A 24,037-nucleotide genomic window follows, 5' to 3' on the forward strand; every position below is an offset into this window, starting at 1 on the left:
TCGGTGTTACAATTGGTCTAGAAAACAAAGCTCTGAATGTCCCGACTTTGGCGCATTTAAGATCTCAATAATAATATTATATGCAGTTTTTTGAATAATAAAAGGAGCATTTAGAGCTCTTCAAGTAATCTTCAAAGGTGTTTAGAATCTACAACTCTTATGAAAGCCATTGGGGATTTGAATACTTAAACTCTCAGTAGGCCAATAAAACAACATCCCATGCAAAAGACGATTTATTTTAATCTAGGGTTGTGCAATCAAACCTTTGAATTATAAAACTGAGCCCATAATTCACAGCTCCTCATTATTTATTATACATATGGATCTAAGAGGTGTCCCATCACTCTTTAAGAAATAATTTTTCTTAAGTTTATTTTTACAGTGTACAAAGAAATTATATTTAGGGGTTAAAAGCAAATATCACAGTATGAAGACAAAATGAACCATGGAAAGCTGGGAAACGGCATATACCACTGACTTCTGTCATTAACCAGCTACGTTCTAGTTGGTTTGTAACATTACACAGCAAATATTTGAACATTTTTGTATTGATCAAGAAAGTAAAAAATATTTTACAATAAAATATGTACAAATAAATTAGATACAGCATAGATTATCATTTTATGTGGATTGTTCTAAACATAGTATCTTTATTATAAAGACAATAATTTACAAGAACATTATTATGCATGTGCATGTATATATAGATACACACACACAAAACAAACATATTTACTTTAATTAAATGGGTATTTTACTGTGTGATATATTCAAGATATTTTTAAAAAATAAAACTCTGTGCACAGGTCTAACACCTAATTGGCATAAATAGTTTACCATAACAAGATAAAAGACTGCAATGTAACATCTCGTATCAAATGCAAAAAGATAAGAGTATCTCACATAGCTTAAAAATGAAGCAGCTATATTGAAAAAAGATTTGAAATGTTTTCATTCATAGTGTATCAAGAGATTTTATAGTTTTCTGGTTAGAGCAATAAGAGTTACAAGTATAAAAGGGAATGATCAGCGTCTCGCATGTTAACATTAGATGGCCTCTGTTCTGCTTTTTTTACACTAATACTTTCTGGTTTATAAAGTTTACCTTGGTCAACTGACCAAATTTCAGGTGCTGAGTCCTCACCCATACAGACATCTGATAAGGTTTCTATTTTGGACCAATTATGGTCTTTTTTGGTAGTAAGATCTATTAAGAAACTTCTCCAGTGAGCATTCCGGTCATGGATCTGGGGGGAAAAAACAAAGATTATAGAGGGAAGAAAAGTTTCTGAATAATAATTTAAAACAATTGAAGATTTTACTTTTATTAACCATGTTCAAAATGGAATAGGGTTGATTTTAACATTCCAATGCTGCACTGGGATGGGCGAAGGGGTTAGCTGGGCTCTGAAATGTGAGAATGATTCTACATTACTAACTTTGTTCCAGGTCCACTGCCATGCCACAATGGTGGCAGAAATTGAGCACACAGGTGAATGCTAGACTTGACCAAGGGAAAGTCCTGATTTCCTCTCCAAAGAGGTCACTTCAAGGACCCAAATGGCGTTTTAGCGATCTTGCTCGCAGTCAAGTTATCACCGGGAGCTGTGTGCCCTATCAAAACTCTGAGAATGCATCTGAAGTTTCAAGAAATGGTAAGACCCTGTATCTTGTATCTACAGTATGAGGGCTAAGCCACTTTCCACCGCACTTGTGATCAGAGCTCTGCAACCTGACCCAATCCCAACGGAACCTGATCACAAGGGCTGGGTCCGGATCAGGTAGGAAAACAACTGGATGGTCTCTGGCTGGGGTGGGCTCTCCTCCTCCTGCCTTTGGCAGCTGCGTGCCCTGCTCCTGCCAGCCACTGACACCTCGCTGCTCTGCGTGTGCTACAGTCACAGAGTGAGCGTGCCAAAGAGTGGCAGGGACTCTCATTCCGTAGCGCACACAGCACAGTGGGGGGCAGCAGCCAACAGGCCGTGCAGCACATGCAGCTGCCACTGTGCCAGCCCCGCCGGCAGGAGGTGACGGTGGTCCATGACTGGGGCACCTAGGTGCTACAACTCTATAAATAATTGGTCTGTCAATTAATCGCAGTTAACTCAAGCAATTACCGCAAATCATCTCCTCTGGAATGGTGGTTGAAGCATGAAGGGGCATACAAACGTTAGCATACCTGGCATGTAAATACCTTGCAATGCCAGCTGCAGGAGTGCCATGCAAACATCTGTTCTCACTTTCAAGTGCCATTGTAAACAAGAAGCAGGCAGCATTATCTCCCATAAATGTAAATAAACTTGTTTGTCTTAGCAACTGGCTGAACAAGAAGTAGGACTGAGTGGACTTGTAGGCGCTAAAGCTTTACATTGTTTTATTTTTGAGTGCAGTTATGTAACAAAATAATTCTCTATTTGTAAGTTACAAGAAATACTATTTCTTTTATCTTTTTTACAGTGCAAATATTTGTAATAAAAAATAGTAATATAAAATCAGCACTGGACGCTTCGTATTCCGTGTTGTAATTGAAATCAATATATTTGAAAATGTAGAACACCCAAAAATATTTATAACACATTTAAATTGGTATTCAATTATTGTTTAACAATGCAATTAAAACTGCAATAAATCGCAACTATTTTCTTAAATCTCACAATTAATTGCGATTATTTTTTGTAATTGTTTGATAAACCTAATAAATAATATTAAAAGCTTGATGTAATTGTAAAGTAGCACCCTAATCCTCCCCCTCATCCTAACAGGATTTATTTTTCATAAGGAATCAAAATTGAAGCATCAACTCTAATCCCTAGTAAATTAAAGAAAAAAAAAAAAAAAACAGCTGCAGAAATGTAGCTCCCCACTCCTTCACCCCAATTAAACCTCTGTACCGCAGTTTAATTGCTACAAAGGCAGCAGAGAGGCAACGTACCGATACGTGTCTCCGTAAGGTGGACATGTCTGTGAAGGTTCTCTCACAAGCCCTGCACTTGTATGGTTTTTCACCGGTGTGAATACGCTGGTGACGCCTGAGAGCTCCTTGCTGAGTAAATGTTTTTCCGCACTGTTCGCAGAAATATGGACGTGTCTCTGCAAATGAACAAAACCCACAACCGCTGAAGATCAGTCCTTGGGGGCCTGATCCTGCAGACGCATCGGTACATGCTTGACTTTACTTAGGTGAGTAACAGGACGATTTCTGTGAGCAATGCTGGATTAAAGCACTTGCAGAACAGCCCTGGCTCCCGCAATTACATGAATATTTCTAGCCCCGCTGGTTGTGAAGAAAAGCTTGAAAACGTGACCCAAGTGAAATGGATCCAGCAGGGTCTGCCTGAGTCTCCAGAGAGAGGTGTAACAGCCAATAGAACCAGGGAGGTAGCTACCTGGCCCCATCTTCCCTAGCAAAGCAGATCAGGCCTTCTTCTGGGGGATGCCACCAGTCCACCCTCTGCTAGGGTGATGGCCACTGAGGATGGGCATTTGGGGGGGTGTCCGGTGCTCTGGATTGCTTTAATCAGGCTCTGCAAATAATTGAAGTTAAGAATGTTGCTAAAGTGTTTGCAGGATAAAGGTCTTCGAAAAAGCATTTCCAAACCATGAGTCAAACTGCATTTGGCCCAATGTAACTAACTACCGTACATTGTATCAAGGAGGCAATGCAGGGTATATTTGTTATTTTTTAAATACTGTATGACATTTTTTTTCCTTTACAAAAAAATATGAGTGTAGGGGAAAGGTTGCGGAAGCTTGGCGAGGAGCTAAGTGGCGGACCGAGGATGTGACTGAATGCGAGTGGAAGATGCAGGCTGTGCAGTTGAAGGCCGTGCAATGAACCCTGTCCGGCAGATCCTGCCAAAATGTAGTTTAGTATAGTTCAGCATGTTTTTGTCTGTAAACAAGTCAGCTTATATAATATGTATGATTTATGAATGCAATGAATGTAGCCAGCTGTTGACCCCATGTAACCTTGAGATAAGCACAGGGGGATGTAGCATTGCAGCGGACTCCCTTCAGTGGAGTCCCGCCTGGCCAGCTGTCCCGGAAGGTCAGAGATCCCCCACAGCCCCTCCGTGTACCTCAGGGATTCCCTGCGCAGCTTGAAGTGTAAGTTCTTCCCTCAGTAAAGCCTTGCTTTTTACTCTCAGGCACTGAGTGTCATTCTTTCGCCAGTATCACAGCCCCCCTTGTGGGCACAATGAGTAAGTATGAACTCTGGCTCCAAATCACTCCCCCTCTCACTATACTTATGTAGCCCATCAAAAAGACTGTTGAGTTAAAGGCTAACACCCCTTTTGAATACAATTTCAGATCCAAACTTCCACTGGTATCTACTCATCTACTGCCAAACACAACATCTGTTTGCTTTGTTACCTGCATGAACATTACTGTGTTGGGCTAGCGAGGCTCTCAGTCCAAACGTTTTCCCACAAACATCACATTTATAGGGCTTAGCTCCCATGTGGCATCGCTTATGGCATTTTAAGTATTCATTGGTGGCAAAATGTTTTCCACACACATCACATTTAAAGAGACGCTCTCCTGTAAAAAAAAACAAAAGATATTCTGAATTCTCTTACCAGTTACTTCCATAACCTCTTCCTGGCCAAGTCCAATGTTTTGTTGTTTTTTGTCCATGCTTATCCTCCTGCTCCCTTTGACACATTTGATCAGTCCCTTCTCCTGGACTATCATTAACCTTTTGATTTCCATGAGTCTGTGCTCTCTTGGTTTTCAACTGGCTTCCCATCCACCATGCTTTGTTGGCATCTCTCAGGGCTCTGACTCCTTTTTTCCCTCTTCACCATATCCCTATATGACCTCATTAAGAAAATAAGAACGGCCATACTGGGTCAGACCAATAGTCCATCTAGCCCAGTATCCTGGCTTCCAACAGTGGCCAATGCCAGGTGCTTCAGAGGGAATGAACAGAACAGGCAAGCATTGAGTGATCCATCCCATTGTCCATGCCCCCCTGCCCATTCTGTCCAATAGCCCTTGAATTTATTTAATTTATTTATCTTCCATGAATTTATTTAATTCTTTTTGAACGCTGTTATGATTTTGGCCTTCATAACATCCCCTGGCAAAGAGTTCCACTGGTTGACTGTGTGTTGTGTGAAGAAATTCTTCCCTTTGTTTGTTTTAAACTTGCGGCCTATTAATTTCATTGGGTGACCCCTAGGTCTTGTGTTATGCAAAGGAGAAAGTAACATTTCCTTATTCACTTTATCCACACCTGTCAAGATTTCATAGGCCTCTACCATATCCCCCTTAGTTGTCTCTTTTCCAAACTGAAAAATCCCACTCTTTTTAATCTCTTCTCATATGGAAGCTATTCCATACCCCTAATCATTTTTGCTGTCCTTCTCTGTACCTTTTCCAATTCTAATATATCTTTTTTGAGATGGGGCGACCAGATCTGCATGCAGTATTCAAGGTGTGGGCGTACCATGGATTTATATAGAGACATTATGATATTTTCTGTCTTACCATCTATCGCTTTCCTAATGGTTCCTAACATTCTGTTAGCTTTTTTGACTGTCACTGCACATTGAGCGAATATTTTCAGAGAACTATCCACAATGACTCCAAGATCTCTTTCTTGAGAGGTAACAGCTAATTTAGATCCCATCATTTTGTATGTACAGTAGAACCTCAGAGTTATGAGCACCTCGGGAATAGAGTCTGTTCATAACTCTGAACAAAATGTTATGTTCTTTCAAAAGTTTACAGCTGAACATTGACTTAATGCAGCTTTGAAACTTTATTATGCAGAAGAAAAATGCTTTTAACCATCTGGCTGGTGAGTCTTGCCCACATACCCAGGGTTTAGCTGACTGCCATATTTGGGGTCAGGAAGGAATTTTCCTCCAGGGCAGACTGGCAGAGGCCCTGGGAGTTTTTCGCCTTTCTCAGCAGTGTGGGGCAAGGGTCACTTGCTGGAAGATTCTCTGCATCTTGAAGTCTTTAAATCATGATTTGAGGACTTCAATGGCTCAGACACAGGTTTGATACAGGAGTGGGTGGGTGAGATTCTGTGGCCTGCGAAGTGCAGGAGGTCAGACTAGATGATCATAATGGTCCCTTCTGACCTTAAAGTCTATGATTCTATGATCTTAATTTAAACGAAACAAGCACAGAAACAGTTTCCTTACCTTGCCAAATCTTTTTTTTTTTAAACTTTCCCTTTTTTTTTAGTAGTTTACATTTATCACAGTACCGTATTGTATTTGTTTGTTTTTTATCCATGCCTACTGCTGCTGTACTTCTGGTTCCAAATGAGGGCTGTGGTTGACTGGTCAGTTTGTAACTCTGGTGTTCGTAACTCTGAGGCTCTACTGTCTAGTTGGCATTATGTTTTCTAGTGTGCATTACTTGGCAGATGAAATTCAATGTTGATAAATGCAATTTTGTGAGATCCCTTTGGAGCTCTTCGCAGTGTGCTTTGGACGTAACGATTTACTCACTTAGCCTCAGTTGCCATTTCTATGCAGATGATTCCCAAAATCCATCTCTCTATCCCAATCTCTTTCTTCAGTCTTGCATCTCAGACAGTCTTGCATCTCTGATGTCCAGGTACCCAAATGGCCCTCTTCATCTGAGTACCTCCCGTGAGTTAAAAATATAACGTGCACTTCTCTGCCCCCACCTATTCCCTGCTGCTAAGAGGCTGAGGAATTTAGATTATTTCTTTTCTACTGGGATGTCCTGCAAACAACTTGTATTCAACCTGACCAAATAAAAGGGTGAGACAGGTACAGGGCGAGGCCCACAGTGTTTAATTCCTACCTGTATGTGTCCTCTTGTGACCATTTAGTTTGCCTTTGTCAGCAAAGCAAGCTCCGCAGTCCTCACAAATATATGGCTTTTCTCCTGTATGGGACCTACAGGCAATGAAACACAGAGAGATATTGAGAAAACACAGCTAGACAGGCAGTGCCTAATTTGTAATGGAAGAGGTGCCAAGGCACAAGCAATTTTTTTCCCTGTCATAACTGAGGCAGCGAGCCCGGAGGTGTCAGGGCTATGAAACACCAAGCTTAGATGTGCCAGGGCTCAGCCCTGGCAAGCCCCAGCACAAATTAAGCACTGTAGACAGGGGGGTTTAAAATAGCATTTCCTCTTGAAATTAATTTCCTCTACTGTGGATGTTATGGTCCTGGGGAGTTTGCCTAGATTTTCTATGTGGGAGTTGGCATAAATGTGTTCAGCTCAGCAAGGAAATTGAAGGTTTGCATGCATATTACATCAAAGGTGCATGCAGACCCCAAGGTGTACTTGCAACGAATGACCCTATCTGACGCTTGGGATTTTTGCATGAATAGAGTGGGGGGAAGAGGAGAGCCTAGAGAATCCTTGGCAAAAACATTTATACTCCTCAGATCGAGTCAGTCCGTGTAGCTTCATTAATCTGAAGGAACTCGACTGACTCACACCGGTTCAGGATCATTCCCTTACAATGCCTTAAAGAGGAGCATGCAAGATTTCCCTCTGGCTGTTCCTTTCTTTTTCTTCCTTCATGCCTCAACAGCAGTAACAGCCCTAAAACTCTGTGGCCACAAGGACTGACAGCCCAACTATATTGTCCTATACTGGCTGCTAGACGATACACCAGAGTGACGAACACAATATCCTACTCCTCTGAGAAGCTCCTGCTACTGATCAACTCCTTGTGTGAGTATATGTATGCTCTTGCTGTGATCCAGCCAGGAACTGATAAAGCCAGGGGTTATTTCAAATAAAAGGGCTGCTTGCCTATCTTAGCAGGAGAATGAGGTAAAGGAGAGAGAACAACAGTGAGGGCAGACAGACAAGAGCAGGTGACCCGACGAAGAGCTCTGTGTGGCTTGAAAGCTTGTCTCTCACCCCCACAGAAGTTGGTCCAATAAAATATTTCCTCATCCACCTGACTTTCTAATATCCTGGGGCCAACATGTCTACAATTACACTACATACAACATGTGGTTCCTAGACATTTACACAAACATATTACTTTAGTTTATCATCAAGACTGTATTTGTCTTTGGAAGGGAAAAAACCCTCAAGTGTAGCAGGTATCGATGACCTCACTATTTATAAATGTGACAAACATACTGGGGCAGATACTCTGCTGGTGTAAACTGGCACCACTCCACTGAAGAAAGACTTGCTCCCATTGATCTCAATTTAAATACTGGCTTTTCAAAAATTCTACTTTAGTTCTAGTGATCTTGGACCTCACTGATGGGTCTGCTATTTCCAAACAGCAGAGAAGAGCCAGAACTTACAAAAGACTGGCGGCTGCTGCTTTGGTGGTGGTAACGACAATGTGGATGTGTTTTTTTTCCTTAGGCTAGCAGCAGATCTCTCCAGGCTTCTACAGTGTGTCCTAGGCTATCATTCTCAACGTGTGTAAATCACACAAACTGCACCCAGCTGTGAGGTAGGGCAGTGCTATTGTCCCCATTTTACAGGTGGGGAACTGAGGCACAGAGAGACTAAATGACATGCCCAAGGTCACACACAAAGTCTGTGACAGAGAAGGGGATTGAACCTGGGTCTCCTAAATCTGAGACCAGTGCCCTAACCACTGGGTAATCCTTCCTCTCTTGCCATTTTTTACACTCTCTGAGGATCTGTCTCAATCTTATTTGGAAGTAATCCCTATTTGCTTGCCTATGTATGAATGGTACTGCTATGTTTTAAGTCTTTCCCAAAGGTGAGGTAATGACCCTGGAGTAGACAAACAACTTTACAGAAATAAAAGAACTAAACTTCGTTAATCATTGATATTACAGGCCAACATAAATCCCCGCATTCCTCTATTACATGGATACTGCAGAAATAGACTGGGGGACAGTGGGTCGTCCAAGGGAAGGAGTGCTGAAGCAGGGTGCATGCAGGGTTCAGTAACGGGAGAAGTGCGACTGTAGGCTGACCTGGTGTGGATCTTAAGCTGTGACGGCTGTGCAAATTTTGAATGACAAATGCTACATTCGTAGGGTTTTTCCCCTGTATGTGTCCGCATGTGAAACACCAATGCCGTTCGAGAGCTCAGAATCTTCCCACAGACCGAACACAGTGGGCGCTTCACTCTCCCTTCATGCTTCCGCATATAATGTGTCCTCACGTCTCTCTTTCTTTTAAACGTAGCATTGCAGATGGTGCAGGCAAACTGCCTTTCTTCAGTGTGGACACACGCTCTGTGCTCTTTCCAGCTGTTGTAGCTAGCAAATGACTTGCTACAGATATCACACTGATAGACTTTACCGGGCAAGGACTGATGAACATCTTTGCAGTGATCCACATATTTTTTCCGAGATACAAACTGTTCATCACATTTATCGCATGTTATAACATAGGCAGACTTCTTAGTTACCCGGGCCTTATTTACCTTCTTTATTTTAAAGTCTTCACCCGATTCATTTTCTTCAGCATCTTTATCATTACAGGAGTCATCGTCGTCATCCGTACTAACATCCTCGTTATCTTTACTGCCATCTGCTTCAGAATAAACTGCATCGTAATCTCCCTCCTCTTTCCCCTTCACATTTGTTTCTTCTTCATCCTCATCCCCGTCTTCATTTTCGTCTTCTCTGTTAGCTTCAGCTTCATCATATTGCCCCTTCCTTTCTTCCCCTTCATTGCTGCAATCCACTCGTGCATTAGATGAGCTCCCTGGTTCTTCCTCGTAGTCCATGGCTTCTTTGCTCCTGGTAGCTTTTCGCAACCCAGTATCTGATGCCCCATCCCATCTTTCTTTGCTAATATTTGTTTCACAATATGTTGCATCTGGTCTATCTGCAGGTGGAACTACCATCCAGTAGACTGGCATAAGCTTCCTGTCTTGCCCAGATTCATGTCTTTTTCTGTTAAAAACAGAACACAACCATAGTAGTTAAACACCTGGTTTTATATGCATGCACACTGAAGGAATCGGGTTTCTCATATTCATTTTAATGTTGCCTTTCACAAACTAGTAGAACATCTAGAACAAGAGAGCAAGGAAATATTGCAGAAAGGTGAGACCAGATAATTAACGATAACTGAAGTGTCTTATGCAAGTTATTCTGTAGAAGCATTACTTAAACTGTTGGGTATCCTTGCTTTCACAGCTAGCAATGGCTATTACACGGAGGGACTGGCAGAAGTTTAAAAGCAGTAGGTCCTCAGGAAAGGACCCTTTCTAAAGCGAACATGTGTGTTGCCTGATTAATATCATGAGAGACTGTAAATGCAGTCTAACAAACGGGTTCTTACAAATACAACTTGAGATCCTCTTGCTTTACTTTTAATTAAATTAAGAATAATAAATACTAAATGGCAAACTTTTAAATATCTACTGCATCTGACCCTTAGTACCTCCTTAAAGAAGCACATTATATTTGCTACATTTGACCCTGAAACACTTTGTGTGTGATTCTTAAACAACAAAACCGATGTTTTGCTTTAATTGAAAGGTTAAGAATTTCATTTTAGGCCATATATGATTTCCCCATAATGCAAAGGCACTATTCAGTTCTAAGATACATGGAAGAAATTCCCAATGTTTTCACAATGGACATGCACATGGGAAGGTGGATAAGAAGGCAGAACTGGGATTCATCACTTCAGTGTAATCTTGAGTTCCCTGTTACAATGCAGTGACTATGGAAAGATATGCAGTGTTTGGTTTTTAAACAAATTAGAAATGTCATTGAATGGGCAAAATTTATGCAATGACATGCCTGCTTTGTGCATGCAATTATACAAAGCAAATCTGTTAACTGTTTGTGCAGATAGTCGATTATGGTAATCTGTCTTTTTAATAGAGTTACTACAGTACTTAGCACAACAGAATCCCAATACTTAACTAGAGCCCTTAGGCACTATCATAATACAAATAAACAAGAACATAAACATTTTCTTATAAAAAATACTAGCAGGTTGCAACATCTCTATTTGTATAAACTGCAGCATCAACAGTTTTCTTATTAATTTAGGGCCAGATACAGATACCCTTATGAACACTGAGATAAGTGTATCAACATCTGTCTCAAAGAAATAGGTAATCCTGCACAGTCTATGTTTGAACTGTTAACAACCACAAATTTAAAACAAATTGTCTGGGAGATTTGTGAGATCGATCTGCTTTCCCTCTGCAGGTGACAATAAGATAACACAGAAAATGAAACAGAGTACCACACTGCATTCTTTTGAAAGATCACAGTTTGTGTGCTGGGCACACAGAAGACTGATACTGTGTAACTGCAAATGCTTTAAGAGTCTGGAATTATCTGCTCATCCTGCTATTGTGGATTTCACTCCTACTGTACTACTTCATTTATTTTTCTACTCCTATCTCTTCAGTCTGCATTTTCCTAAAATTTAGCTTCACTCAACCCTCCTCTTTGAGCTCACTGTCTATACTATACAGAACCTAATTCTTTTAGTCAATCACACTTCTCTCCCCGAGCACCTCTTGTTTCTTTCTCACTATACACATCAGTGTCACACAAAAGTCTTTGCATGCAGATTTTCTTTAGAAACAGATGGATGGTATCTTTTTACATATGTAATCTCATGAGGGGATTCTTTAAAGTGTCAATGTTATTGATTTATTAAATGCATTAATAAAATTTAAGAAAGAATTACATATATGGATAAAACTATTCTCTGTAGTTGCATTAGCTAGGATAAAGTTACAGGGGCCAATAATCCTCATGCTTGAGTGGAAGCTTGGTCTTGTGGTGAAGGTGCTGGATTGGACTCGGAAGATCTGGGTTCAAAGCCTAGACCTGCTACAGGCTTCTTGTGTCATCATGGGCAATTTCTGTGTGTCCTAGTTCCCTGTGGGGAAAATAATACAGCAGCATGGATTTGATTTAAGTCACTAGTCAGGAAGACTCGATTTAATCATGGTTTTCTACATAAAAGTGCATTCTTGTTGGTTGTTATAACCTTAATACATCTTCTTCACAACTCAGAGATAGACGTAGGTTTCATTTTAGACGGTACACACAATGTATTTTTAAAGTGATTTATTTTGAAAAAAATTTCTGATTCGTTTTACAGCCATATCAGAAAATGAATGGTTGTTTGGTTATTTCATTTACCAAAGGTAATTGAAGCAGATATTTATGTAGTCATTGGGAGGTGAACTATCTCCAATTCAACAGGCTAATCATCAGACCAGTTTCCTACCTGGAGGCTGCTCTAATTTATGCCTGTGGCTCCAATATGGGTTAAGGCAGTCAGATAATGGGAGTATAGGGATATACCCCCTATACATCCACAGGGGGCACGGTGAAGTAGGAGCCATAACAATGGCATGGTCTCAACAAAGGATTGCTCCATACTGGAGCCATCCTCTTATTGGCAACTATTCTAGTTTTAGGGCTGCTTTGAGTTGACTCCAACACAGCAGATCTGGGCCCATGATTTCAACTATACAGGACTCAGGAGGAGAGAAAATAAAAACGTATATATTTAAATACCTCACATATGATCTAACATTTCTTCTCCATATTTAATAGTGCCAATATCTCAGGACCTCCCAAACATGTACATCACTTGGCCTTTTCCATGGCTGGGGAAGCAGAGGACTCCAGAGGGAGCCAGAAAAGAGGAATCAGTTCAGGACTCAGGAGGGCTGTAACAGCTGAAAGTCAGGAATTTTGTCCTGGGCCAATGGGAATTCTACATTTATGCTGTCATAAAAATTAAATTCTGTCTCTGTTTGCAGATCTGGAGACTTCTGTGAAATTTTACTGATTTGTTTCTAGTCAGTCAGTGCGGAAAAGGCCTGTGTGAATGCCCACACTACCTAGATACAGCCGGCAGGGCATAGGATCAAATAAAAATAGATTTGTGATCACCCACTTAGCCGAGTCTTGTTCATTTTTAACACATCACAGTTCTCCCAGGCTCATGTTTAAAACCCAAAGGCTGAGACATTCAAAGCCACTAAAGGGGATTTAGCTACACAACTCCCAATAATTTCAATGTATTTAAATCCCCTGCATGGCTTTGAAAATGTCAGCCCAGTGCTGTTGCAAACGGATAATATCCTGACTCAAAGCCCACTGTAGTCAATGGAAAGACTCCTATTGCCTTCCAAGAGCCCAAAGAACCTAGCTCTGAAGCAATCAGGATCTTGAAAATACCCCTCTCTCAATGCCCAGACACACACACACACAAAATGCTGTACCTTACATGGGTATTGTAAGCAGACCTCTGAGCAAAGCTGGCTGGGCAGCGTTCACACTTATAAGGTTTCTCTCCAGTGTGGGTTCGAATGTGAACTGTCAGGCCGCATTTGGAGCTGATAACCTTGTTGCAGTATGGACACGCCTGGGGATTCCTTTTCTTTTCATGCACCCTCCGGATATGGTCATTTATATCCTTCGGGCGCTTGAACCTCTTCTCACAAAACACGCAGGGGAAGCGTCGCTCGTCATTGTGAACCGTGAGGCGGTGCTGCCTGAGGTTCTGGCGATTCGAGAAGAGCTGGTCGCACATATTGCAGCTGTGTTTGAGCACTATGTTGATGTCGTGTTCCAGCTCCATGTGTGACTGATAGTGTTTGATGAAATGGAATGACTGGTTACACTTCTCACACGTATACATTTGTGGCAAGACTTTTGATATGTTGCGAGGTGATTTCCTACGTTCGGTTTTACTGGGGAGCTCAGAAATTAAACTATTTTCATCCTCCTCCTGGCCAGGAAGCACACTTTTAATCACTATGCAGGTTTCCTTTGAGTTTGACCGGTTTAGGGAACAATGGCTTGTCTTATTTTCCTCTGGGTTGACTGTATCCATGCTAATCATCTCACCTGTCTCTATTTTGTTCTGTTTGTCTGACTTTACCATCCCAGCTTTCGACTCTGGAAGATCTGTCCCACCTTTATTGGGATTTGCAGGTTGTCCATCAACAATCTCGTAGTCTGGTAGCAATTTTCTGCATTCCTGGCTGTCCCAACATTTTCTCTTCATGGATGTCACCCCAATTTGGGAAGAATCATTCACTTCAATGTCTTCTGCTTGCTGGACACGAGCGCACTGGGACCCACCATTTGCACATATCTGACCTTTCAAATGGACACTCAAATCTAAGGCTTTTCTACCCTCTGCCTTCATTTCTTCACAAATGTCAAGCAAATCCTTGCACTCGAGTCTCTCGGCCACCTCCTTCATCCGATGCAACTTTTCTGCGTCAATCTCTACTTCTGCAGTGTAGACAAATTCCAGAAAGGAGGTGAATTCTTCTGTGTAAATGTCCTGTAGCGTCACGGTGCAATTCTTAGCATCCAACATCTCACCGTGAAGAAAAAGCCCTTTAAAGTAATTGCTGGAAGCAGCCAAGACAGCCTTATGAACCAGAAACTCCTCCTGAATCCCAAGGTGCTCCGTATGGACCCTCACATCACAGAGGTGACCCAACTGATAGAGTGAATGCAGCGCACGCAGAAGGTTGGAAGCAGCAACTTTGGATTTCATTAGAATTTTCTTCTTCTCCATCCTGCCAGAAAAGAAACCAAAAACCAAGAGAGTCCATTAGAGCACATCTCATCCACCTGCACCAATCATCTTCACCTTCATCTTAACTGCAAAGTAGGCCATCACACTCACTCACACTAGTGACTGAGAGACTCCTTGGCCTTGCTCTCTTACCTTTTAATTCACAAAGCCTGACAAAGACTGTATGAGACCAAGGAACTAAATTATAAAACTCTTATACGGTGCTTTTCATCTGTAGATCCCAAAACACTTCACAAAGGAGGTTAAGTATCATTATCCCCATTTTACAAATGGACAAACTGAGGCACAGAGAAGAGACGTAATTTGCCGAAGGTCACCTAGCAAGCCAGTGGCAGGTTGGGAACTGAGTCCCAATCCAGTGTTCTACCCAGTAGGCCACACTACCTGCACGACAGCAACAGATAGTTAAATCTTTGTTGAGTAGAGAGTCTAGTGGGTTTTTAATGAGCATACCCAGGCTTGTAGGTTAATGGTGCGAGTGTGTGAGGTTCTACTGTTTGCAACACTTAAATTGTATGGATACTACTTACAGAAATATATAGAACATGCAAGAAAATAAAGACACAGATCTGGTTTAAAATTTTGGAAATGTTGACAGTATTTTGGCAAAAAAAACCCATTGAGACCTTCTTGATGGTTTTCATTCAGCCTAGAGGGATTGAAATTTTGTGATGAAAATTTTCAAACATTTTTCACAAAAAAAATCTGCCTTTTTCTAACTATCTCTAGACATGTCTAAATATTATGACAGTAAGACAGAAGCTTGATGGCTCTGTGGCTTTTCTGCCTCTAGACACACAAAACGCTAACACCGCATCTTAAACTATAAACCCGGAGGGGCAAAGACAGTCTTTTTGTGTGTGTTTGTACAGGTCCCAGCAAAATGGTGCCATGATACTGACTTGGGCCTTTGGAAGACACCATAAATGTTTACTAATATCATATAAATGCCTCAATTATAGTACTGGATATCATTATTACTCTGGAATAAGTTATTGATCTAATAGGTTATGTCAATTCCACTAGCCCCATATGACCCGATTAGTACTCCTCACCCTGAAGAGTTTTATTCATAGGAAGTTATAGACACCCACCTACTGGGGCCCAATTTGAGAGGTGTGATAAGATGGGGTTCTCCAATCTTTGAGGCATATTTAGATATAGGTCCAGACAGCTCATGCCAAGTTATTTCAAAACTAAGTGATGAAAATGCTAAAACAGTCACTACATTACCTAGGACATTAGTAAGGGATTCATAGCTAGGAACTGATTTTGATCACTACGTTATCCATACCTCCAAGGTATATCCGATAGCTTTGAACAACTCTGGTAACACAAGGTAATGTCCCAATTCTGATATACTTACTCGCACTGAGCAGTACTGTGCTCCACTACTAGTGTAAGGAACTGTTCAGCGTAAGTAAGGATTTCAGAATCTACCCCTAAACTGGCAAACCTCTGCATATGAGCCAAAATGTCTATTCCTCATAACCTTTAGCCTACTATGGTATGCTGAGATTCAATATAATTCATGGAGTAAATTAAACTGCCCGAGTTTGTTTGGCATATGTTCCCTTATAGTGCTAGGAAAACAATAGCTTTAGGTTGGTGTCTCGTGACAGGTATAGGTCTTCCCTTGCTACAAATCCTATCCGTACAGAGTAGGTACACTCCAAATTCTTTACCCGGGTACCTTTTAGTTAGTACAGGGGGTCTTAGTAGTATAATGTAGTACGGTGATGTTAAACACCCAGCCGGAGGACCTGATCTAACCTATTAGATGTACTTATGTGGCTTTAGAGTACATTTCTAGCCCTCCTGGATGCAAAATTAACCTCCCAAATGCAAAACAATTAGAAATCAATGATGCACTGCTGCCTTCCTGAGTCTGCAGACAGCCTGAAACAACAACTTGGAGGTGTGAACTCCTTTGCTCCAATTCATCTCATAGTGATGTTAACTTGAGAGCATAACAGTGACACATTAAATAGTTAATTTATATAATTATATGATAATTTTATTTTATGATATGAGGAACAGGGTGGAAGTGAAGCCAATAGGAAGGAACTGGCTTTTGCTGTAGGGAAGGATATGCAGAGAAAAGACAGGAGAGAAAAGTTGAGAGAAACAGAAAGAAAGATAGAGAAGGAAAAGAAACAAGGCAGATACAGTGGGTCTCCTAAGAGTAAGTTAGTTTCCACACTGAGCGATTGATGAGCGTGGCTTTAATAAGAACAATAAACTAAAAATTTAGTTACTAAATCAAGACCTGATTCCACCCTTGATCTTTGTGAGGATCTTCCACTGACAGCACTGGGAGATCCACTATAGATTGAGGGAAGTATGGAATCCTAAATGAATGCCCCAACCATAACTAAAAAGATATTTGGTGCACTCCAAAAATGAGTTTGACACTCCTGGTCTAGTAGAAGACTAAAAAGTCTTATTATTTAATGTGTGTTTACCTAAACCGTATAACTTATTTACAAATAAATTTTAGAACCTAGAGAGGAGCACTAGGCCAAAGCAAATAGCTGGAGTGACTTTCTCTTGTTTGTTGGCTCCATTTTACAGGATGCAAAAGCTAGGTGGTGCAGTTACTTTAACCTTGATGTTGGAGTGTTTGCTTCTCAGTCAAGTAGTAACAATGGGCATTAAATTACATCAAGTTTTACTTTTGTTCCTTATGTGAATTACATGTTTGACATGACATGAAGTGTACTATTGGTGCATATAAAATGTGCAAATAAGAGGTCAAACTTGCCTTCAACATACTGTCCCATGATGCATAAACATCAATATACACCATAATGAATAGGTTTGAATAACAAGCTTAAAAGCTAAGCTAATGCAATTAAAAACAGCCATAGTTAAAACACATTTTAATCTGCAAGGCATAAATAATTCATGATTTGTGACTTCTAAAATAATGGTAACGCACTGTATATATTTCCTGGCTGCTATGTATTCCAGGATTTCTTAGCGATTATTTAGGTTTATTTAGAGAAGAGGGAAACAAAATACCTTTGTTAAAGGAAAGTACTTTTCAGAAGAGTAAAAAGATGTGTGTGTATATTGGAATATGTCACCGAAGGCAGAAATTGACCCATTTGTTAGCTTAATCTTAGTCCTACCAGCACAAGATTGTTCATACACAGATTTCTAGAAATGTACAGTAAACAACACAGCAAAAGGCACATTTTTAATTCTTCAGAGCAAAGATAGTCTCTTCCTATGCATTTGTACAGCAACCCAGTCCTTCCTGGGGCTTTTGGGTACTACTGTAATTCCAATAAATACTGATTATTACTTAACATTTATATTGCAGTAGCTCCTAGAGCTATATATGTGCACCCATGTAGCTTTTTGAGGCAGTGACATTCATGAGCAAAGAATAAGTAGTTTCAAGATGCCTACAATTCCGCCACTGAATTGGGCTTTGGGATGAAATTCAGCAACTATTTTCAGTCAACGACAATAAGCTTTGGATAAAACTAAAAAATGCCAGTGGATTCCAGAGAAGTCTCAGTTTTGACAATATATGAACACAACTTTATTTCCTGTTATTAAATTCACAAAAGGAAGGAAATGGTCAAGTAATTGATCTGGTTTAATGGTATCGGCATTGGTGGGGGCAAAGAAGGGTTACAATTAAATTCATAGCATTGCTTCTTTTTATGTCATCATATGATCTGGTGGTCCCTTCTGGCCTTAAACTCTGTGACACTGACTATTGGACTGTAAATTCACTATATATTCGTTTGATGAAAAGGGCATCTTGGTCTTACCATGTCTGACAGTGTTTTCCTTCATTATTGTTGTATATGGCTGAATCCCCCCATATGGCTCTAATTCAACAGAACATTTAAGCACGTGCTTATGTCCCACTGAATTCAATGGGACTTAAGCACATGCTTAGATGTTGTGCTGAATTGGAATCTAAACAAACAGCTCAAGAGGAAATTAAGCCCACATGATGCCGAATACAGCACTTCTACATCTTGTAAACAGCACAAGCAACACATATTCCTGTGATACTCCTATAACCAGTCTACCAGTTTTACAGAACAATGACAATAATTCACTTCAGTTGTTTCACTGTGTGGTGGTGGAGGAAATGAAAAGCATCCTGATTTTAACCAAGACAATTAAATTTGCTTCCTGACCTGTTTACTGTATTCCATTGTCTCTCCTTACATTTACCATACAACATACTTTTAATTACAGATATTAAGATTTGTAGTTATAGCTAGATGTCCAAGGCCTCTGGAAAGTATTTAAGCACCACCGCAGTCCATTGAAAGAAAAACACTGTCAGTGTTACTCGGGAGTATGAGAATCTGTATGTTTATGATTAAGAGATGAACGACCAAGATAAAAGTATTCCCTTTCAGATCACAAGCCACTGTCTTCAATTAAAACAATAAAACGAAATGGCTTCACAACATTTAAGAGCTAGCATTTGCTGAAGGCAAACAAGTATGCTGCAAGCATCATCATGGATAGCCAAGTCTGACTGCTAGGAACTAGTATACTTACAAAGCGTTGATCTTGCAAACTGCTGAAAGAAGTGCAGACAGCCAAAAAAAATTTTCTAGGGTCATTTTTTCCCCCTGGACTTTTACCATTCCTGCCTATTTCTGGATCACACTGCCTGTCATTCTCTATGGACCAGAGACTCAACTAATGTATATTTTGCACAGCTCCACTGAAGTGAAATCCATGCAGCTATGTAGATTTACACTAGCCGAGGAGCTGACCCTGAACTGTTTTCACAACAGAATTCTTTGGTGGAATTATTTCACATAAAACTTGCCATAAACCTATATGCTATGCCTATTGTGAGATGTATGTAATCTTGTGACTGTAAGTTCCCCCCTTTTCTATTACATCTTCGCTTCTTCGAGACCTTTGCATGACCTATTTCCCTAAGTGAAGCTCCTTTTAACTTAATATGAGTCACATACATGCACGCATATGTAGGGGCCCTGACCCTGCAGATGAATCGACACAGGTGGACCATAACCCAACTGACTTCACTGGGTTCTGCACAGACACACGGGACCACTGAGGTCGATCCAATTGCAGGATGAGGTCCGTAGTGAACTATACAGCATATACATTTTTAAGAATACACAAAACGGGCACTGAACTGAGACTCAGGAGACCAGGGTTCAGTTCTCAGCTCAGCCCAGAGGGATTTTGGACAAGTCACAGTCGATCCGCTACTTCAATTCCTCATCGCTAAAATTAGGATTTTTCCCTATTCACGTGGGCACTGTGACGATAAAATCCATTCATGGCAAGACACAGTACACTCTTGTTTACCCAGAAGGCCTGGCAGCCATCCAACACTTTCAGATAACCTAGTGCTTGGATAAACAGAAATGCTATTTTGAGCTGGATTCTGGCTGGGATGCAGCAAGGGTATGTCTACACTGCAGCTGGGAGCGAGCCTGTGGGGTCAAGCTAACACGCTAAAAATAGCCGTGTGGACACTGTTGCTCAGGCTCTCAAACCCACCCGACTCCCTAGGCTGGACAGCCCGACCTCCAGCCTGAGCCACAACATCCACACTAGCTCAAGCCCTGCTAGTGGCTACCTGGCCTGGGAGGTTTGCTCCCAGCTGCAGCGCAGACTTTCCCATAGGTCTGGGAACAGCTGGATGTGGCAGGCTGAAGAGTCACTCAGGGACGTTGCTTTACTCGATTGGCTGCTGCTCTTGCCATTCCAGACTATGAGCCAATGAATGGTGGTGCTGTATGCAACAACCTCTCCCCTGCACACCTTGCCTACCTTGTGTCTGTCCCAGTGCTCGGGCTGCCTGACCACAGTCTCTCAGTGATGACTGCGCCACTGATCACTGGCAGGGGCCATGTTTCGGCTGCGGGGCTCCGAGATAGGAGGGAAGCGCTGACCAGAGATTCTGCTGTAGATATAACCACAATAGTTACACATGCTGCACTTTGAACTGGACACAGTGTTGCAGCCACAGAACCACATTGTGAGGGGATACATTCATTCACCCTTCAGCAGTGCAACAGATGCATTGCTGTAAATTATCTTAGCACTAAGAGGCTAATGGAGAAGTTATAAGCGGATGATTAACTAATATAGGGGGACACACTCCGGACTGGGACAACTAGGACTTTTGGATAAAGGGAATTTGAATAAGTGGGAATGCATATAGTACTATGCTGAAAGGGACCATTAAAGTACCGCTAGAAGGCCTTGATCCTACAGACACTTAAGCAATTGATTAAGTTTATGTGCCTGAAGGGTCCCACTGAGTTCACATGTGTAAAATCGGGCACATGCATAAGTGCATGCAGAACTGAGGCTCTGATTAGTAGAATAAAAACAAACGCATGATCTTTCACACAAACCTTAAAAAGAAAAAAACAACAACAAATGCACCTCCCTTCCATAATTTTTGGGCCATCACAGTTTTGGACTGTAAAACTTGGACCATCTAAGGAAACTGTATTTTATTGAAAAACGGGTGATTTGTCTGGGTCTTGTTAAAAGACAACTTTAAGAGCAAAAGTACAGGCAGTAAAATTAAACTGCTTTAACATGTATCCCATATGGGGGCGACTCCCTCCAAAAGTATGAAACGTGGCAGGTCTGCACATGTAATTGATGACAGCAGCATTATAAAGGGACACTGTCCTCTGGCAAAATAAATAAATCACAGTTCTAGCTGAAAGTTTTGTACCAATTCTAGTTACAAGTCACATCCTAAAATGACTAATCAAAAGAGATTAGAGAAAAAAGTGATTTGCCTCCCTTTTCTCAGTCTGCTTACTTTGCACACTACAGCAATGTAGTTAGTCTGTTTCACTGTTTTCCCTGCAGTCAGTCAATGTCAGGCTTTAAAAAAGAAGGTATTGAAATACTCTTACTCTCCATTGTTCAAAGGTGCTGGTGTAACACAGACAAGAATTTTAAAAATTAGTTCCCAATCCTGCAAATTCTTAAGCATGTGCTTAATTTTAAGTATGTGACCAGTGCCACTGAAGTCAATGTGACTATTCACATGCATCACATTAAGCATGTGATTGCAGGATCGGGGCACAAGCCAGTACAGTGTGGGGAGTAACATGCATGGCAGGGACTGGGACAGCAACCCTAATGCTATTAAACACCATAGAGTGCTCAACCTCAGGTTGCCACCTGTACCAATTTTAACTGAGCAAAGATGTGTAGCTGAGGACAGGTGCCGGTGATGACATGTGGCTAGCACAGCAGCAATTTGAGCTGCAATGGCAGGGGCAGTCATCAGAGCAGGGCTTAGTTAGAGGGGAGCAGGGAGCCAACGGGAGTGGGGCAACTATCATGCAAACCCTTCAGCACAGGATTCAGTTGTGGGAGGCAGGACGGTAGCAGTCAGCGTTACCCAAGTCTTACCCTTCCACACAGGGATTAGCTATAGGGGATAGGGTCCCTGAGCAAGCCCCCAGCCTTACCCATCAGCCCAGTGTCTGTCTATAGGAGGGGCAGGCAGAATATATAGCTAGAGGAGCAGCCCCCAACCTTACCCATTAGCATATAGGGCAGCCCCCAGTCCTTACTCATCAGCACAGTTTCTGCCCTCAGGAGTTGGGCAGTGTATAGCTATAAAAGGCCGTAGAGTTATGGGATAGGCAGGATTTAACTATATGGGCTATAGAGCTATAGGAGCAAGCAGGGGATAACTATAGGGGCTGAAGAGCTATGGCGTGGGCAGAGCATAGCTATAGGGGGCTGTGCTGCTATGGGGTGGGCAGGGCATAACTATAGGGGCTGTAGTGTTATGGGGTGGGCAGAGTGTAGCTGGAGGGGAGGAGAGGGCAGGACGTAGCTATAGGGGCTGTGCTGCTATGGGGCGGACAGGGTGTAGATATAGGGACTGTAGTGCTACAGGAGCAGACAGGATGTAGCTATAGGGGCTGTAGTGCTATGGGGCGGGCGGGGTATAGCTACAGGGGCTGTAGTGCTATAGGGGCAGGCAGGGTGTAGCTATAGGGGCTGTAGTGCTATAGGAGCAGATGGGATGTAGCTATAGGGGCTGTAGTGCTATAGGGGCAGGGAGGGTGTGGGGCTGTAGTGCTATAGGGGCGGGCAGGGTGTAGCTATAGGGGCTGTACTGCTACAGGGCGGGCAGGGGGTAGCTATAGGGGCGGGGAGGAGGTAGTTATAGGGGCTGTAGGCTACAGGGGGGGTAGCTATGAGGCAGCCCAGCCTTACCCTGCCAGGCGGAGCGCGCTGCTCTCGCGCAGTCTCATGGGGCTCGGCTCCTGCCCGCGCTGCGCTCCGCACCGCCGGACTCAGCAGCGCAGGTCTCTCCCCCTCTGTCCGCGCGATGGTACAGCCCGGGGGACCGCCCGCCGAGCGCTCCGCCTCCCGCCACGGCCACCATAGCTGCGCCGCGGGGGCCGCTCCACCGACGTTGCCGCGGGCCTGCTGCCCAAACGCAAGATGGCCGCCCAGTGCACATCAGAAGCGTCACCCCGCCCTCCCCCGCCATCTTGGGTGTGGGCAGCAAAGCTCCCTCCCCCCCGCTATCCCCACAGGGAGCTTGCCGGGCGCTACTTGTCGGCCATCTTGAGTATGGGCAGCGAGACCGCTTTCCCTCAGAAGGACCCCAACGAGTCGGCCATCTTGGATGAGGGCACAGAACAGAAGCCCCTGTCTGGGCTGGGGGTGGGCCGCAAAAGGCTGCAATTGCCAGGAGCCCGCCCCGCCCCCAGCCTGGGTCCCTCCACCCTTCCCTGCCCTGGGGACCCCCCCCCCGCACAGCACTGCCCTCCCTGCATTGGGTCAGGGCCTCCAGCATGAGGGTGCCTTAACTCCCTCACAGCATCCACACAAGGCTCAGGGCTGGGAGTCCCGTCTATGGGGCTGCAGCCCGTGGGGCTGGCTGGAAACTAGCCCCCACAGTTAGGGTTTCCATATTTCAGCAAGCAAAAAAGAGGACGGGAGGAGCCCCGCCCCTCCCACTTCCCGCCCCCCCAGAACCCCCAACCCTCCCCCCGTTCCTTGTCCCTGACTGCCCCCTCCTGGGACCCCTGCCCCTAACTGCCCCCCAGGACTCCACTCCCTATCTAAGCCTCCCTGCCTCTTGTCCCCTGACTGCCCCAACCCTTATCCACACCCCCACCCCCAGACAGACCCCTGGGACTCCCACGCCCCATCCAACCACTCCCCACCCCCTGACAGCCCCCCCCCCCCAGAACTCCCAACCCATCTAAACCCCTCTGCTCCCTGTCCCCTGACTGCTCCGATCCCTCTCCGCACTCCTGCCCCCTGACAGCCCCCCCCCCAGAACTCCCAACCCATCTAAACCCCTCTGCTCCCTGTCCCCTGACTGCCCCCTCCTGGGACCCCTGCTCCTAACTGCCCTCCAGAACCCCACCCCCTACCTAAGACTCCCTGTTCCTTGTCCCCTAACTGCCCCCTCCTAAGACCCCCCCCAACTACCCCCCAGGACCCTACCCCCTACCTGTACCCTGACTGCCCAAAACTTTCTCCACTCCCCCCAAAAAGCCCC

The 24,037-nt window shown here is 43.2% G+C and overlaps 1 protein-coding gene across 6 annotated transcripts; it reads right to left on the bottom strand.

The window, feature by feature from the left end:
• Positions 1 to 290: 290 nt before the first annotated feature.
• LOC101937412 (GDNF-inducible zinc finger protein 1-like) lies at positions 291 to 22,967 on the bottom strand. 6 transcript variants are annotated; one of them, XM_005287445.5, is made up of 8 exons: positions 22,735 to 22,967; positions 20,302 to 20,434; positions 13,172 to 14,485; positions 8,922 to 9,851; positions 6,793 to 6,887; positions 4,375 to 4,542; positions 2,933 to 3,090; positions 291 to 1,247 (listed from the first exon to the last, which is right to left on the bottom strand). In XM_005287445.5, exons 3-8 carry the CDS (start codon positions 14,482 to 14,484, stop codon positions 1,005 to 1,007), a joined length of 2,907 nt encoding a protein of 968 aa, XP_005287502.2. In that variant the 5' UTR covers position 14,485; positions 20,302 to 20,434; positions 22,735 to 22,967; the 3' UTR covers positions 291 to 1,004. The 6 variants fall into 6 exon arrangements, with proteins under 6 accessions (XP_005287502.2, XP_005287503.2, XP_065445876.1 ...); XM_005287446.5 differs by having other exon boundaries at positions 20,302 to 20,431; positions 22,735 to 22,868; XM_065589804.1 differs by lacking the exon at positions 2,933 to 3,090 and having other exon boundaries at positions 22,735 to 22,956.
• Positions 22,968 to 24,037: the final 1,070 nt, after the last annotated feature.

Source organism: Chrysemys picta, chromosome 3, assembly GCF_011386835.1.
Source record: "Chrysemys picta bellii isolate R12L10 chromosome 3, ASM1138683v2, whole genome shotgun sequence".
NCBI lineage: Eukaryota > Metazoa > Chordata > Testudines > Emydidae > Chrysemys > Chrysemys picta.

Excerpts from the sequence above, each read along its gene's own strand:
- LOC101937412 (XM_042846743.2), bottom strand. The coding sequence starts at position 22,772 with ATGAGACTGCGCGAGAGCAGCGCGCTCCGCCTGGCAGG. Across the intron at positions 6,888-8,921 it reads CAGCTTAAGATCCACACCAG|GTCCCATACAGGAGAAAAGC; the intron begins GTCAGCCTACAG and ends CATTGCCTGTAG. Across the intron at positions 4,543-6,792 it reads TCACAAGAGGACACATACAG|GAGAGCGTCTCTTTAAATGT; the intron begins GTAGGAATTAAA and ends TTTTTTTTACAG.